We start from the raw sequence: 15,229 nt of genomic DNA, 5'->3' as shown, positions 1-15,229 counted from the left end.
GATCCGGGTGTATTTCAAACCAGAGCACGTTTACGTGATATGGCCACGAAGCTTGATGGTCTCCGAACATGTGCAGAGCGCCACGCTTTTGCCGCTTAAAAATCAGCTTTAGCAGCGGTGAAATCAACAGACCTCACTAGTCTGGTAATGCGTTTCAGACCAGAGACGCGGCCAGGAAACTGGGGCGCCTCTGAGCATGCACAGAAAGCCTCCCTTTGGGCTCCTGGCTCAAAACTCTGTCCCCGCCCCTTCTGCTAAGGAGGCTGCCGAGTCCAGCCAATCTGAAGAGGGCGAGGAGGGGGCGGCGCCCGATTTGAAATCTTTTCAAGGACCCGCAAAAAGAGGACCAGATCTCCCAGCTGCAAGCGGCAGAGGTGAGTTTAAGGGGGGCTCTCTGGGGTCCGGCTGCAATTATTATTAGCCAGATGCATGCATGCAAATATCGGGGCATCATAGAGGCTCCCTCTTTGCACCCCAAAGCAGGATGCGGCGCGCCTTTCTTTGCAACGCGGAATAAACCGAGTCTTACATTCCTGCAGGGCGTGGGCGAGCAAAAGCATACAAACGAATAAAATACAAAACGATCGGGAACAAGCTCGAGTACACAAAACAAAACGTAGACTGGGCGTTTCCACGCGTTGCCAGGAAAGCAAAATATTTGGAAATCGTTTTGCACGGCCAGAGTAAAAATGGATAGCGAATTGATCCATTAGCCATTTATCCTCGCGTGCTGTTTCCATCTGAGTATCTCTTGTTTTCAAAACAAAATTTAAAAATTCCTTCCAGTAGCACCTTAGAGACCAACTAAAGTTTTCAAGCCAGCGACCAGTGATGCTTGGGAATGCTATCCAGCTACATAGAGCTTTGAACACAAGAAGATCCTGCAGGATCACGCCAATGGCCCCCCATAGTCCAGCATCTTGTTCTCACAGTGGCCAACTGGATGCCTCTGCTGGGAAACCCACAAGCAGGATTTGAACACAAGAGCCCTCTCCCCTCCTGTGACTTATAGGAACTGGGATTCAGAAGTATTGCAGACAGAGCACAGCCACCCTGGCTAGTAGCAATCCATATCCCTCTCCTCCATGAATTTGTCCAATCCTTTTTAAAAGCCATCTAGGTCAGTGGCCCTCACTGCCTCCTGTGGGAGGGAGTTCCACAGTGTACCCATTTGTCCAACATACATCTTCATTGAATAGACATGAGTTCTACTGTTATGAGAGAGGGAGAAAAAAAATTCTCCATCCACTCTTTCCATGCCATGCTTTATTTTAAAAGCATTTATCACATTGCCTCTTAACTCGGCTTTTCTCTAAACTAAAAACCCAAACGCAGCAACTTTTCCTCATAAGGGACTTGCTCCATCAATCCTTTGATCAATTTGGTTGCCCTTTTCTGCACCTTTCCCATTTCTACAATAGATATAAAGCTAGATCAATTCTCCTGTATTCTGCTTCCCATTCCCTACCCTAGCAAACACAAAATTACCGTATTTTTCACACCAGACCATAAGACGCACCTAGTTTTTGGAAGAGGAAACCAAGAAAAAAATATTCTGAATCCCAGAAGCCAGGACAGCAAGCGGGATCGCTGCGATCCCGCTCGCTGTCCTGGCATCTTACTTAGCCGCGTGCAGCCCCGCTGCTCCCTGAGCTGCTCTTTGGGGATGGTGGGGGATAGCCACACACAGCCTCTTCCAGGCAAGGGGAGGCTGCACATAGCTAATCCAGAAGCCAGGACAGTCCCAAAGAGCAGCTCAGGGAGCAGCAGGCAGGCTCTGCTCTGCCGGCACCCGGGGTTTCCCCCGCCAGCCCCAAGGAGCAGCTCAGGAGAGTGCCGCACTCCGGCAATTTAGCTCCAGGGACCACACATTCGCTCCATAAGACGTACAGTTTTTAAGAGGAAAAAAGTGTGTCTTATGGAGCGAAAAATATGGTAAATCTGATGGGAATTTGACTGACCCCTCTTGAGTAATCCAGGTGGTTAGCAACTGACACTAAATGCCTGCCTTTGTTCTCCCCTCCCCTCCCCTCCCTGTAACCCTTTTGTGATCTTATGGACTAGAAACCTGAGTGGGCTTATTTACAATACTTTACTTAGGGGAGCCCAGCACAAGGAAAGGGAAGATGGCATCTGTGTTCCAGAGTGTGGTGGGGTCCGCCGTCGGCTGGCGAAATCACGAGATCCTGCCTGACCTAGAGGAGAGTCCGCTTCCAGACAGGTTCAGGAAGAAGTCTTCTCGCAACATGACGTCCATGCGGATGTCCCTGCGGAAGCGGATGCCTTTAAAAGAAGTGGAGGTGAACTTTGAGGAGAATCCGACATGGGAGAGCCTGGAGGCCAAGGAGAAAAGACAGAACTTGCGGACGCTTACGAGGACAGCTAAGAACGCCTTTGGGACAGTGTCGCAGGTATGGGTGGCTGCAATGGGCAGGTATTCAAAGGAAGTTCAGATCCAGCTACTGGAATGCTAATTTGGCTTCCCAGAAGCCGTTTACAAATAAAGATAAAACAATGGCATTATCACTAAAGCAATACTAGTGACGATAATGTAAGACTATTGAAACGTTAAAATAGCAATAGACTAAAAACGGATCAAAACTCGCACCAACCTTTTTAAGCCTTGTCTGAACAAAAATGATTTTAGCAGGTGCTGAAAAAAGTACAGGGCTATCAACAGGCAGTGATTTCCCAATTGCCATGTTAGAATATAAAGTTCATGTGGCTTCTGTAAATGGGCCATTTCTGCAGATTGAAGCAGTCAAGCGGGCAAGGCGATCTTGTTGCAGTTCAACATCTGGAGAGTAGCATGTTTTCTACCCCATGCATCCCAGAGCCTAAATCCCAGACACTGCCTTAAATACGTTTTTTTTCCCATTTCAGAAAATCCAGAAAAGCTGTCAAGGCCCCACACGCTCGCTAGTCTCCTCCTGGAACAAAGATTCTGTGGGTGGCAGCAGCAGGAGCTCTGCCAAAACCCAAAGCAGGCCGCCCCGGACCCCTCGCCGCAAGAGCAACAGGCTTGCCGCTGTCTCGACCCCAACATCTGACACCAGGATTGTGTCCCCATCTGGCAAGAGATCCCCCTTTCAACCTGGCTCCTGCCGGCTTAACAAAGAGCTTCTCCCTCTCCGGAGATCCATGAGGGCTGCAGCCTTGAGAAGCCCATACGGTTCTCCTGCGTCTGTCCGACAAAGGAGGCAAGTGGAAGAGAAGTCTGCTGCTTGCTGAGCTAGTTTGCCAGCAAGGGCTTAGGAGGAAGGAATGGAGGGTTGGAGCCTTTCTTATTTTCAGGCTCAAAAGGTGTTTCCAGTGAGGCTGATGTTTTGATTGATCAGCTCTGTGGCTGGGCATCTCTCCTGCATGCCAAAATTCTTGGTTACAAATCCTGACCCCTCCATGTAAATTGCAGGCTGGGGGAAACATCTTCTTTGCTTCGAAATATAAGGCCACTCCATATGTGAGATCTATGCCAGCCTTTCCAGCAAAGAGGCATATATCTTTTTTTGCCCAAGGGCCACTTTTCTCTCTGGAGAAACCTTCTGGGGGCCACATAGCAATTGTGGGGCAGGGCCAGAGGTAATTCTGAGGATTGCGATGTTTTCTGAGGTCAAGGAGGAGGGTTTTCATCTGTGTCTGGATAAAGGTGGACGCCATTTTGATTCAAGATGGTGGACTGATCCTTTCAAAACTGCAGTGACTTTATGATGTCTTTGAACTCCTGAACTCCTGTATTGAATAAGAATAATAGATTAAGAACATAGGAGCCTTCTAGATCAGGCCAATGACCCATCTAGTCCAGGGAGGAAGTTCCATAGTATGCATTAACTATATGCATCAACTGGTTTAATGCTTAATTTTAAACTGTTGTAACCCACTCTGACACCTGCTGATGAAAGGTGGGGGATAAATTTAATTAACAACGACAACAACAACAACAACAACAATAATAGACAGAGCAAAAGATGTTACTCTTAACTTTGCAGAGTAGGCTACATTCCTGCCACGGAGAACTCTGAGACTTCTGTACATACACAGTCTCTCTCTCTCTCCCTTCTGGTTCACCCATTCAAAGGAATGTCTGTTATGTTCTGCAGAGGCTACTCCTGCTGATGGTCCTTGCCTGAATTCCCCCATAGCGCTAATCCTAGGGGCTCAACCTGGCTTAAGAGAGGTCAGTTTGAAGTGCTCTATAGATAAATCTATACGTTTTGGAAAGTTGCTTTCCTGCCCGCTGTGCCTTTGCACACCTCTGATGATATCATCAATGCTTCTTGAGATCAAAGAGCGGGGCTTTCATCTGTATTTTGGATACAATCGGGTGCCCATCTTAATTCAAGATGGCAGACTGGAACCTTTCAAAACTACACTGACTTTATGGTTTCTTGGAATTCCCAAGCGATGAGGCCGTTAGAATTAAATAAATAATAATGGACCGGGCTAGGAAGAAGTCCCCAGTCTCTTGCTCAAGACCCGATTCATGACCCTCCTTCGTTCTCTCTCCATTGCAGACAATTTGATTGCAACCTGGAGCTGGTCTCCACCGGCATTCGCCAGTTGAAGCGTCTCTCTCGGGCCTTCAACGACATCATTGTCCAAGAAGAGAGGTGAGCCCGTTGTGTGGGGTGGGGCTTCTTCCTCCCATTGGCCAGGCTACTTGCCTGCTATTTAGGGCGGGGCTGTAGTTGCCTTGACTCTGCCCTGTGGCAGGGAGTGCATTACTTGAAGGGGGCCTGTGTTCAGATCCTCCTGGTCAAATGTGCTTTTGTAGATGGAGGCTATTTATTTCTTCAGTGAGAAATTAACCCTTAGGGGTTTTTTTAAAAAGTCTCTAAGTGGTTTACATAATTGTATGAAACAGTCATTAAAAAAAACCCCCACATGATTGAAAACAGGCTTTAAAGACAGCAGACAGTAACATTATCAATATGTTTTTATGGGCACCCAAAGCAGTAGGTTGTATTCTACTTGGAATAAACTCGCTTAAATGATCAGACCTCAGCTGAGGATTGGACTAGAAGAGCCTCTGTATCCCTCCCAACTCTACAATTCTATGATGCTAGGCATGTCAGTTAATTTCAATGATTCTACTCTGAGTAGGACTGATACAGCCGACTGCAACAAAGATGCCTGCCTAATGATAATCGGCAAGGAGTTGCCACCCCTATCTGTGCTACACATTTAAAGCAGTATTGCCATGACTTCCCCCAAAGAATCCTGGGAACTATAGTTTGCTGAGGGTGCTGGGTGGCCTCTAATCCCCTCCCAGGGTGCTACAATTCCCAGAGTTCCCTGGGAAGAGAGATTTACCACTTTGGGAACTGTAGTTCTGGGAGAGGAATAGAGGCTTCTCAACACCCTCAACAAACTACAGTTCCCAGGCTTCTTTGCAGGAAGCTGCGTCTGTTCCCTGGGAAGAGGGATTTACTGTGAAACCACTCTGGGAATTGTAGCTCTGGGAGAGGAACAGGGGTTTCCTGACAGCACCCTCAGCAACAGGGTTGGGGGTTCTTCCAGCCCCTTCAAAATGCATCATAAGGCACCTAAGGATGGAAGTAAACATCAGAAGGAGCTGGTGAAAAATGGCTCTGCTGCTTTTACAAGCACACTCCACTCTACAATTATTTAGCATTTCTATTTTTCCATGTATGAACATATGGAGGGCATCCCATGTTGGTTACCCTGCATTAAGGTCCTTAGTTATCAAATGCTGCTCAATCCCCCTTTTAAACTTTTTTTTTCCATTTAGAGTTGTTGTTGCTTTTTAAGCTGGATGTCACACCTACCAGGGATGTTGTTACCATAGATATTTCCTTCCTGCACTTGCAGGGAGCTGGAGGACTGGGTGATCTTTCTGGTCCTGTCCAAGCCCACAACTCTATGATTTTGTTCCTTGCCAATCCAGAGGAACGGAAAGAAAGTTATGGCAATGGGGGTGGATGGCAGGTGGTGGAGCTCAGGAGCTTAGCCCTTAACTTTCTGTCCTGAGATATTCTAGAGGGCAACCTGTTGCTGACCAAGGCTCTAGCGGCATCAAAATGGAACCACCTATGAGCCAGTTGAAAATCTCATACCTTTTCAGCTTGTAAACCCTTTGTTCCTAATATTCTCTCCACCTACCAGCAATATGAGAGATTCTCTCATTTCTAACTGAAGAGAAAAAAAACAAACACCCAGGTAAAAATGTGCTCTTTTTGTTTTGCTTGGAATATTCTCTAACACACCCGTTTCCTGCATGAAGAACACCAGCTTTTAAAGATATATGTGCATGCTGAATTAAAGCCCTCTTCGGAACCTTTACCCCCAGGTTTTCTATGACAGCTACCCCCTGAATAATACCATCCTTCCTTAAAGTGTGCCAAAATGGAATCTTTTATGTGTTTGCAGATGGTTTGGGTGGGTACATGGGTGTCAAGCAGCTTAGTCAGTGCATTTCTTCTGGGTTACATCTACAGAAGTCTAATGTCCAGTTCATGGGAAGTCATGGTACCACTCTATTCTGCCTTAGTCAGACCCCCACCTGGAGCCTGGGTCCAGCTCTGGGGCCCCCAGTTTAAGAAGGACATTGGAAAGCTGGAAGGTGTGCAGAGGAGGGCAACCAAGATGATTCAGGGCTTGGAAACTATGACTTATGAGGAACGGTCGAGGGAGTTGGGGATGTTTAGCCTGGAGAAGAGGAAACAGAGGTCATATGATAGCTACCTTCAAATATCTGAAGGGCTGTCCCATGGAAGATGGAGTGGGCTTATTTTCTGCTGCTCCGGAGGGTAGGGCTCACGTTACAAGAAAGGATATTCCAGCTGAACGTCAGGAAGAACTTTCTGACAGCAAGAGCTGTTCGACAGGTGGTGGACTCTCCTTCCTAGGTTTTTAAGCAGAGGTTGGATGGGCATCTGTCATGGGCGATTTATTGTAGTTGAGATTTCTGCATTGCAGAGGGTTGGGCTGAATGATGCTTGGAGTCCCTTCTGACTTTTGTGATTCTATAAAATGACAAGGAAGGAGATTCCGACTAAACATTAGGAAGAACTTTCTGATGGTAAGAGCTGTTTGACAGTGGAACAGACTCCCTGGGAAGGTGATGGACTCTCCTCCCTTGGAGGTTTTTAAACAGATTTAAAGTGCCTGGCCAGCACTTTCTTGATCTCCTGGGGCAGAAGATACAGAAGCATGATTAGTCGCACCAACAGTGTAAAGAACAGCTTTTATCCGTGGGCTGTTAGGCTGCTGAATGAAAAGATAACAACAGGGCAATCGAATTTCGGGGTTGGTGGGTGTCCGTCAGTAAACGAAGGGAATTAAGACTAAGAGAGCTGAGTGGGGGGTGCTCGAGTAATCTCACTGCATACAAGTTGTACAAGTGACAATAAAGTATTTCAATATCTGCCATGGATGAGACTCCTGCATCCCTTCCAACTCTACGATTCTGTGAAATGTGGTGCTGCATCACCAACCGTGGCCTGCCCTCAGTCAGCCCTCACTGGCTTGCCTTCTAACTTACAACCAACCAACTCAGGGGGTTGACAGCCCTGGCTGTCAGCTTCCATCCACACCAAACATTTAATGTGCTACAGTGCTCCTTCAATGTTTGACATTTTAATTTGCTGGCAGCTGCCCAGGGTGGCTGTGGCAGCCCAGTCAAATGGGCGGCATCTATTCCTTGGGATATGTCTGCCCTGTCTTCACTGATCTAACTTGGAAGTCCTTTGTGTATCCAACTCGATGTGAGATGTTCTTAACACACTTTTCTCCTTCTCTGCAGAGATCAAGCCATTGTCAACTACTACCAGGTGATGGCGCAGAACTTGCGGGCTGCCCAGGTGCGGTCCCGAAACCTCTCCCAGTCTTCGCTTAGGAGGCGGGTGGCCAAACTGCGCTGGGAGCTCAGCAGCTGGGCTGAGAATAACTTTAAATAGTATTAATCTTCGAGAATATGAAGGGTGTGTGTGTGTTTATCTTACTTTTTTAAAATAGTGTTTTTTGTATTCTACTCTGAATAAGCTTGTGTTTTAAAAAATGCACACTAATTTTTGTAACGTCTCAGTGAAACTACATGGGTTTTTCTTCCTATATATGTGAACGTCTGTGCTAAAACTGATCCTATTTATGGCATTAAGTCAAGCTTAACCAACCTGAATTTCATCTCTCTTTTATTTGAAGGCTGAGGTGTAAGTGTATCAATGAATAAAAGGAAATAAAGCTACAATGCTGGCCTGCTTAATCGCTGGAAAGCGGGGATGAAGGACGTTGTGGTTCCTTCCAGATGTTGCTGAACTACAACTCCCAGCAGCCAACACTGCCAGTGATGAGGAATGATGGGAGTTGGAGTCCAGTAACATCAGGAGGGCACCAGGTTGGCAAAGGCTCATCTAAGCCCTGCTTTAGCTTTTTATATTAGGAAGACTTTACCATCTCATTTTTAATTGTTCCCTGTTTGGGCCTATGTGTGTCATTTAGCACTCTATTAAAAGCACCAGCCAAAGTTAGCTGGGGGTGTCTGTATGACACCCTGCCCCCCCGCAAGCCAACTTGAAGGAGGCCCAAAGAAGAAGCGTAAAATGTGACACTGAATGCAGCTTCCTGGTAATTTTGGGCTTTGATTTAAAAGAGAAACACCAAGCTTCTAGTCCTTATGCATGAAAGGAGTTGGCTGAAAAGGTTTTGACAACACACAACAAAATATTGGGCCTTTGAAAACTTATTCAGCATCCCTCTAGTTTGAGGGAGGGGGGCTTCAGTCCACCCACCCGCTGTCATTCCTAGTCAAAATGTAATAAATCGCAAAAAAACCCCCAGACTATTTGCATAATTTACGTGTGGAGAGGTGAGTTGGGTCCCTTTTTTATTTTTTTGCTTAGCAGAGATGTCACACAATGCAAGACCTATCAACTGCTACGTATTGCTGCTATCTACTCCCACTTGCTCCTCTCCTAATTTGGGGGATGCTGGGAATTAATCTAACTTTTTGTGACTCCTCTGCAACTTTCCCAGTCATTCCTGGTTGCTGGCTCAGGGTACAAAATGATGCAACCAGAACTGTCCACAGTCCTCTCGATGGGCAAATTGCAAAGAAGACAGTCAGTTCCAGGACCAATGCTTAACTGCCTTATTGTGTGTGTTACTGATTTTTGTAGATAATGAGTGTAGATTATTTGAGGAAGTCACAATCACACAGGCTTTCACAGGGATATTTCCAGCCCTGGTCTTCCTCTCAATGCAAATTAACACCCTCAAGGGAGCAAAGTTTTGCCAGGCCTCACCAAGAGCCCATTTTGGTTCAATCTTCAATCTTGAAAACCTCCATCCTTCTAGTGACTGCTTTAATTTTTTAAAAAAATTGTTTCTATACCACCTTTTTATCCATGGGGGTGGCAGACAGAATTTGACCCCCCCCCCTTTTAAAAATACTGTTTATTTTCATGCTACAGAGGATAAATTTTGAGAAAACAATTGTTACAACAGTAAACAACAAGTAACTTGTCCTGATATAATTTTACAGACTTTTATCACGCCATGTTTGCCCCTCTTCATTTAATCCCCCCCTACCCCCCTGTGAGGTAGGTTAGGCTGAGAGGTTAGTGGCTGACCCAAGGTCACTCAGTGAGAGCTTCATGGCTGAGTGAATTATTTGAACCCTGGTCTCTCCCAGTTCCTAGCCCAACAATCTAACCGTTTTACCACACATGCATTTTAAACACAAACTCACATTGGGCTCTGCGTCTTGATTTGGGACTCAGTTAACCTCTGGAGACCAATTGCAGCTGGTAAAATGAGTTCTGGAAACCAGATGCACTGTGTCAGTGGGTTGCCCTAATCAGGCTCCAGGTTTTAAACAGTGTCCCATTTCCTGATTTCATTTTCTAACTTGTGTCTGATCAGAGCAAGCCATTATCTCTCCCTGCTGCACGGCTGAATATTGGAAAAGAAGGAAAGGGTTTTGCTTTGTTTTGTTTTGCTGAAGAAAAATTGAGCTGTTTAAACATCAATGGCCCCAGGCAACTGATTGAGGCTTCTCAGGGTTGGATAACTTCAGATGCCACAGGAAAGAGTTGCCCTTTAAAAAAACTGGTTGGGGTCCAACATTCAAAACAAAGCTTTTCTCTTTAAAGTCTGTCTCCTTTTCATCTTCCGTGGGTCCTCCTTTGTCTAGAAGGATTTAAGCTTAAGCAATAGTTGAGCTGTTGCTTCCAAAACTTGCCTTTGCAGATGTTCGGTGAGTGAGGGTGGTTCTGAAGAAAGAGCAGATTTTAGCAGGAAAGTGCCTTGTGCTGTGTCCATGTTGCTCAGCATTCCCGACACGGACTGGCCGAAATTCTCCAGTGCTTCGTATTTCCCACGCTGCCAGGGAGTGAATCCGAGGCCTTCTGCGTGCGAGGCAGGTGCAATACCATTGACCAGTGGTTGTTCTTCCCCATATTCCTTGGTTTCTGTGTAGGCCAACATGACAACAAAGTTTGGTTCTGTAAAGGCAGGAACTCCAGGGGCCCGTGCAGCAAACCTCTTTGCTCTCTGAAACTCCCCCCCCACACACACCAATTTTTAATTCTTTCCCCCATTTTTCCTTCTGGCTCTGTTATAGCTTGCCTATTCTTTCTCCTGGCTAACTTTCTGGTCAGAAGGACAAATGAAAGGGTTCCATTTCAATGCTGAAGGACTGCTTCAGAGGGATGGTCCCTCTGGCATAACCCTAGTCCTTACACCTTAAAAAATGTAGTATAAACACCGACAACTGCAAAACACTGGCCTGCGAGTGCCCCAATTGGAGAACAACCTTTACCAAAGGTGTCATGGGCTTTGAAGACACTAGAACTTGGGACGAAAGGGAGAAACGTGCTAAGAGGAAGGCACATTTGGCAAACCCTCACCGTGGTCGACACCTGCCCGGAAACCTATGTCCCCACTGTGGAAGGATGTGTGGATCCAGAATTGGCCTCCACAGTCATGGACTCACTGTTAAAACTGTGTTTATGGAAGACAATCTTACTCGGCTATGAGTGATCGCCAAAGAAGAAAGAAGAAGTTCTTAGTGGTATGAAAATATAACCTTATGCCTGGAAGCTGCACCTGAAAATCCCCTTCAGATGAACTTTGTTCAAAGGGGATTTTAAGATGCAACTTCCAGGCATAAAGCTATTGTTTAATTACGCAATGAGCAAAGGGCATTCCTAAGGAGACCAGCCCTTTGTTGAAGTCCTTCAGCACACAAACAGATCCAGCTTCTATCTACCTCATAATGGCCCATTCAGCCAGCTGTAACAGCCAGTGCTGTTGTGGTCAATGAGTCAAGAAGCAGAACAAACCATTCTGTAGAATGGGTGGGGAATGGGTGTTGCTAGACTCCAACTCCTGTCACCCCTGACCATTGGTGATGCTATAATAGGCATCTAGTGCAAAACATGGTGCTCTGCTCAACAGACCCAGAATCTGACCACAAGGGATCTTTTCGAAAGGGGATTAAGCAAATTTGTCGTGGATATGTCTGTCAAGGTCTAATAGCACTGAGATCTCAGTGGAAACTCCATATCCAGAGGCATCTACCACTGGGTGCCATAAACAATAGAACAGGGGTGGAGAATATAGCACCCTCCAGAAGTTTCTGGAAGGGTTATAGGGAGTGTGCGAATAACATGTTACAACAGCTCCACTGGCTATTGCTCTGTTTGTGGGCACAGTTCAAATATTGGTCATGAAAGCTTTATACAGCTTCGGCCCTGGCTGTCTGAAGGACCCTATGAACCTGCCCTATGAACCTGCCCAGGCTCTGAGGTCCTGGAGGGAGGCCCTTCTCTCTCTCTCTCCCTATATATATATATTCTATTACGAGTTTAATTACTTTTTATCTATTATCTTTTATACGTTTTTAGCCTTCTGTATTTTATCATTGTTGTTTCAATTTTTGTAAGGTGCTTTGATTCCCACACTGAGAAAAAGGCAGGATTTAATACTACTACTACTACTACTAATATATCCTTTGGTCCTGCTGGCTGCTGAGGCTGCTGGGAGCTGGCATCCATCAACATCTCCACCAGAAGGCTACAGATGTCCCCCACGTCACCTGCCTAAGTTTGCCACAAGAGAATAATATTACGGGTAGCCTTGGTATTGTGCTGCTTGCCTTGGTTGAACGCAGAGGTTTTCAACCTTTTTGTGTCCACGACTCCCTTGTCCAACTACATTCCTTCTGTGGCACCCCATGTGGGGCTTAGGAGCCCAGTTATGTCACCCTTTGCCTGCAGAGCTGGCAGCCTCTCACCCTTTTCCAAACACCCTCCCTTAGTGTTCCCTCAGCCTCCTCTCCTCTCCCCTCTCCTTGGGAGTCTTCTGGGCAGCTGCTGCTGCTGCCCCTGGTCTCTGAGATGCCCCCCTCACCCTAAAGAGAGATACCTCCTCATACTGCCTCACAGGGGCCTGGGAAGAGGATGCCCCCAGCCTTAGTGGCCCAACAGAGACTGGCCAAAGGTGAAGATGAGACCAGCACTTTACCTTGGGAGGCAGCAGCAGGTGCTGCTGGGCCTGCATGGCAGAAAAGCTCCCCTTTAGCACTGGGCACTGAGCTCCCAGGCAGGCCTTGCACACAACAAGGACAAGAAAGGCCAGCACACTGCCTGCCTGTCCAGCCTCCCACTTACCTGTCAATTCCCGATGGCAAGAGCTGGCAGACTGTCTGGCTGGGCTCTCTTGCCCGTTTGCTTGCTTACTCCAAAGCTGCCTCAGCTCCTGGCAACCAGCACCACCTGGCCAGCCCCAGAGGCACCATTTGCCTGCGGAACTTGTAGCCAGGGTTGCTTCAACGAACAGCTGTACAAGCCTTTGTGAGAGGGCATCAGAGGAGGGAGAGAAGGAAAGGGTGCCATGTGTTGTAAACAAAATAAGCCCTTTTTCCCTTTCAAGAGCCCGTATAGAGTCTTTAAGTGGGTTCCCTATCAGTAGGAGAAAATAAAAGAGGCCAACCAGAGAATATTGAGAAGCAAAGCAGCTATTAAGCCTGATCTTTATTAAAACTGTTGCAACAGGGTGCTCCCCTCACACACAGGAGAGAGGAGGAGGACCCAGAACAAAGGTTTGCCTGCCCTTATATAGACTTTGAAATTGCCCACCCTCAAACTCCAGACCATCCCCAGAAACATCATACATAGATCACAGAAGGGGTGTAGCCCAGGACCACCTCCCCCAATACAACATACATACATCACAGGGGCTGATCTAAAACAGAATCCTGAGTGTGTTGTTTATCTCATTCTGCCATTTACCTGATTGCATTATCTGGGTTTTGGCTACTCTTTTGTTATTATAACTATGGTACTTAATTTCTGAATCCAGGCATCCTCCTTTCAGAGAAACATTTGGTCAGTTTGGGAGAGTCAAAATGGTTTCAGGACTGTCTTCCTGTACTGCTTCAGACATGTGGTGTATATAGTAATGTACGTGTTTGCCTTGTACATTTAATTTATATATTTGAGACCTGAAATTCTTATAACACATGACACACTGCTTGAAAACCACTGGTTTAGAGAAACATTAACCTGTTCATTTTGTTTCCTCCTGATTTGATATCCCCTCATTGTGTGCTTTGTCTTAGTCACACCAAACAAGGCAAGAGGTGAAAAGCAAGAGTTCTTTTATAGCGTTTGACAAAGATGCTTCCTTATGGCTTCCTTACCAGTCCCAAAGAAAGCAGTCATGTTGGCACTCAAGACATCTGGCGAGCAAAACAGCGTAATAAATTCTCAGTCCTTCCCGCTGGCTAAGGCTGCAGATTTTAAGGACATAAGCAAAACTTACAGTATTATGGATCAGGCCCATGTCATCCTGCTCCCACAGTAGCCACCCAGATATCCACATGGGAAACCTGCAAGCAGGACTCAAACACAAGAGCCCTCTCCCCTCCTGCAGCTTCCAGAAACATTGATACATCCAGCTGTGGAGGCATAGCCATTGAGGCTAGTAGCTGTTGATATCCTCCATATATTTGTCCAATCCTATTTTAAAGCCATCCAAGTTTTTGTTGTTGTTGTTGTTGTTTTGGATTTGATATCCCGCTTTATCACTACCCATAGGAGTCTCAAAGTGGCTAACATTCTCCCCCACAACAAACACTCTGTGAGGTAAGTGGGGCTGAGAGACTTCAAAGAAGTGTGACTGGCCCAAGGTCACCCAGCAGCTGCACATGGAGGAGCGGAGATGCGAACCCGGTTCACCAGATTACGAGTCTACCGCTCTTAACCACTTCACCACACTGGCTCTCTTTTGATGGTCTTCGATGTTTCTTGCAAGAGGGAGTTCCACAGTTTAATTCTGCACTGTGAAGAAGTCTTTCCTTTCATCCGTCCTGCATCTTTCACCATTCTGGATCACAGAAGAACAGCTTCTAAACTGGATCGGGACTAACTGACCAAGCTGTCTCAGAGGGTGCATGAAACAGCAGTATCTCCATTTATCAAAAACAAACATGTTCATAAGATGATGGATTTTTTGGAGCTAGCCGAACTAACTGGAAGAGTCCGCGACCAGAAGGAGGAGGAGTACCAGGGAGAATGGAAAAAAGTTAATGATTATTTAATTAAATATGTTAAGTTAAATTAGTTGGAAATAACTTGCAGATAACTAATAGGCTTAGGATTTTATATAAGTTAAGTGATGAATCAATTTGTATAATTTCAAAAGGTAAAGATTGAAAGATGTTAAAGCTAAAGGTAAATTTTATAAGAACTGTGATTTGGAAAACTGTTAAATGGATATGCATGGAAATTCAACCAAGGGGAAGCGAGGAAGTCATTTAACAATGTTAAGAAGTCAGGAAAGCATTGTTTAATGTTTGGATTAGATATAAGGATTTATTGGAAAATAAAACCCCAAGGTGGTTGTCACCAATGGAGGCTAAGGCTCAGAAAAAACTTAACATGGAGGCCAAATGGCCAAAATATTGGGAAATTTTGGAGCAAGAAGGGGACAGACTAAAATTGCAGAGTTTTGAGAAATTAAAAGATAAAGTGCGAGACTGGCTTCATTATTATCAGATAATGGAGGCTTACAATTTGGATAAGAAAGTTGGCTTCCAGGTGGAAAAATCCAAATTGGAAACAGAACTGTTAGAACCCAAAACTAAGACTTTGTCAAAAATGTATAACTTGCTGTTGAAATGGAACACTCAGGATGAAACGGTGATATCTGCTATGATCAAGCGGGCACAAGATGTTGGACATAATATTATGTTTGCTGACTGGGAACA

The 15,229-nt window shown here is 45.9% G+C and overlaps 1 protein-coding gene across 3 annotated transcripts; it reads left to right on the top strand.

Annotated features, from left to right (window-relative positions):
- PIMREG (PICALM interacting mitotic regulator) lies at positions 1 to 8,206 on the top strand. 3 transcript variants are annotated; one of them, XM_053367772.1, is made up of 6 exons: positions 1 to 374; positions 2,101 to 2,411; positions 2,884 to 3,200; positions 4,512 to 4,607; positions 6,124 to 6,177; positions 7,763 to 7,849. In XM_053367772.1, exons 1-5 carry the CDS (start codon positions 197 to 199, stop codon positions 6,152 to 6,154), a joined length of 933 nt encoding a protein of 310 aa, XP_053223747.1. In that variant the 5' UTR covers positions 1 to 196; the 3' UTR covers positions 6,155 to 6,177; positions 7,763 to 7,849. The 3 variants fall into 3 exon arrangements, with proteins under 3 accessions (XP_053223747.1, XP_053223746.1, XP_053223748.1); XM_053367771.1 differs by lacking the exon at positions 6,124 to 6,177 and having other exon boundaries at positions 2 to 374; positions 7,763 to 8,206; XM_053367773.1 differs by lacking the exon at positions 6,124 to 6,177 and having other exon boundaries at positions 289 to 374; positions 2,065 to 2,411; positions 7,763 to 8,206.
- Positions 8,207 to 15,229: the final 7,023 nt, after the last annotated feature.

Source organism: Podarcis raffonei, chromosome 15, assembly GCF_027172205.1.
Source record: "Podarcis raffonei isolate rPodRaf1 chromosome 15, rPodRaf1.pri, whole genome shotgun sequence".
NCBI lineage: Eukaryota > Metazoa > Chordata > Lepidosauria > Squamata > Lacertidae > Podarcis > Podarcis raffonei.
Note: the sequence above shows the minus strand (reverse complement) of the source record. Positions and strands in the feature narration are given on the sequence as shown.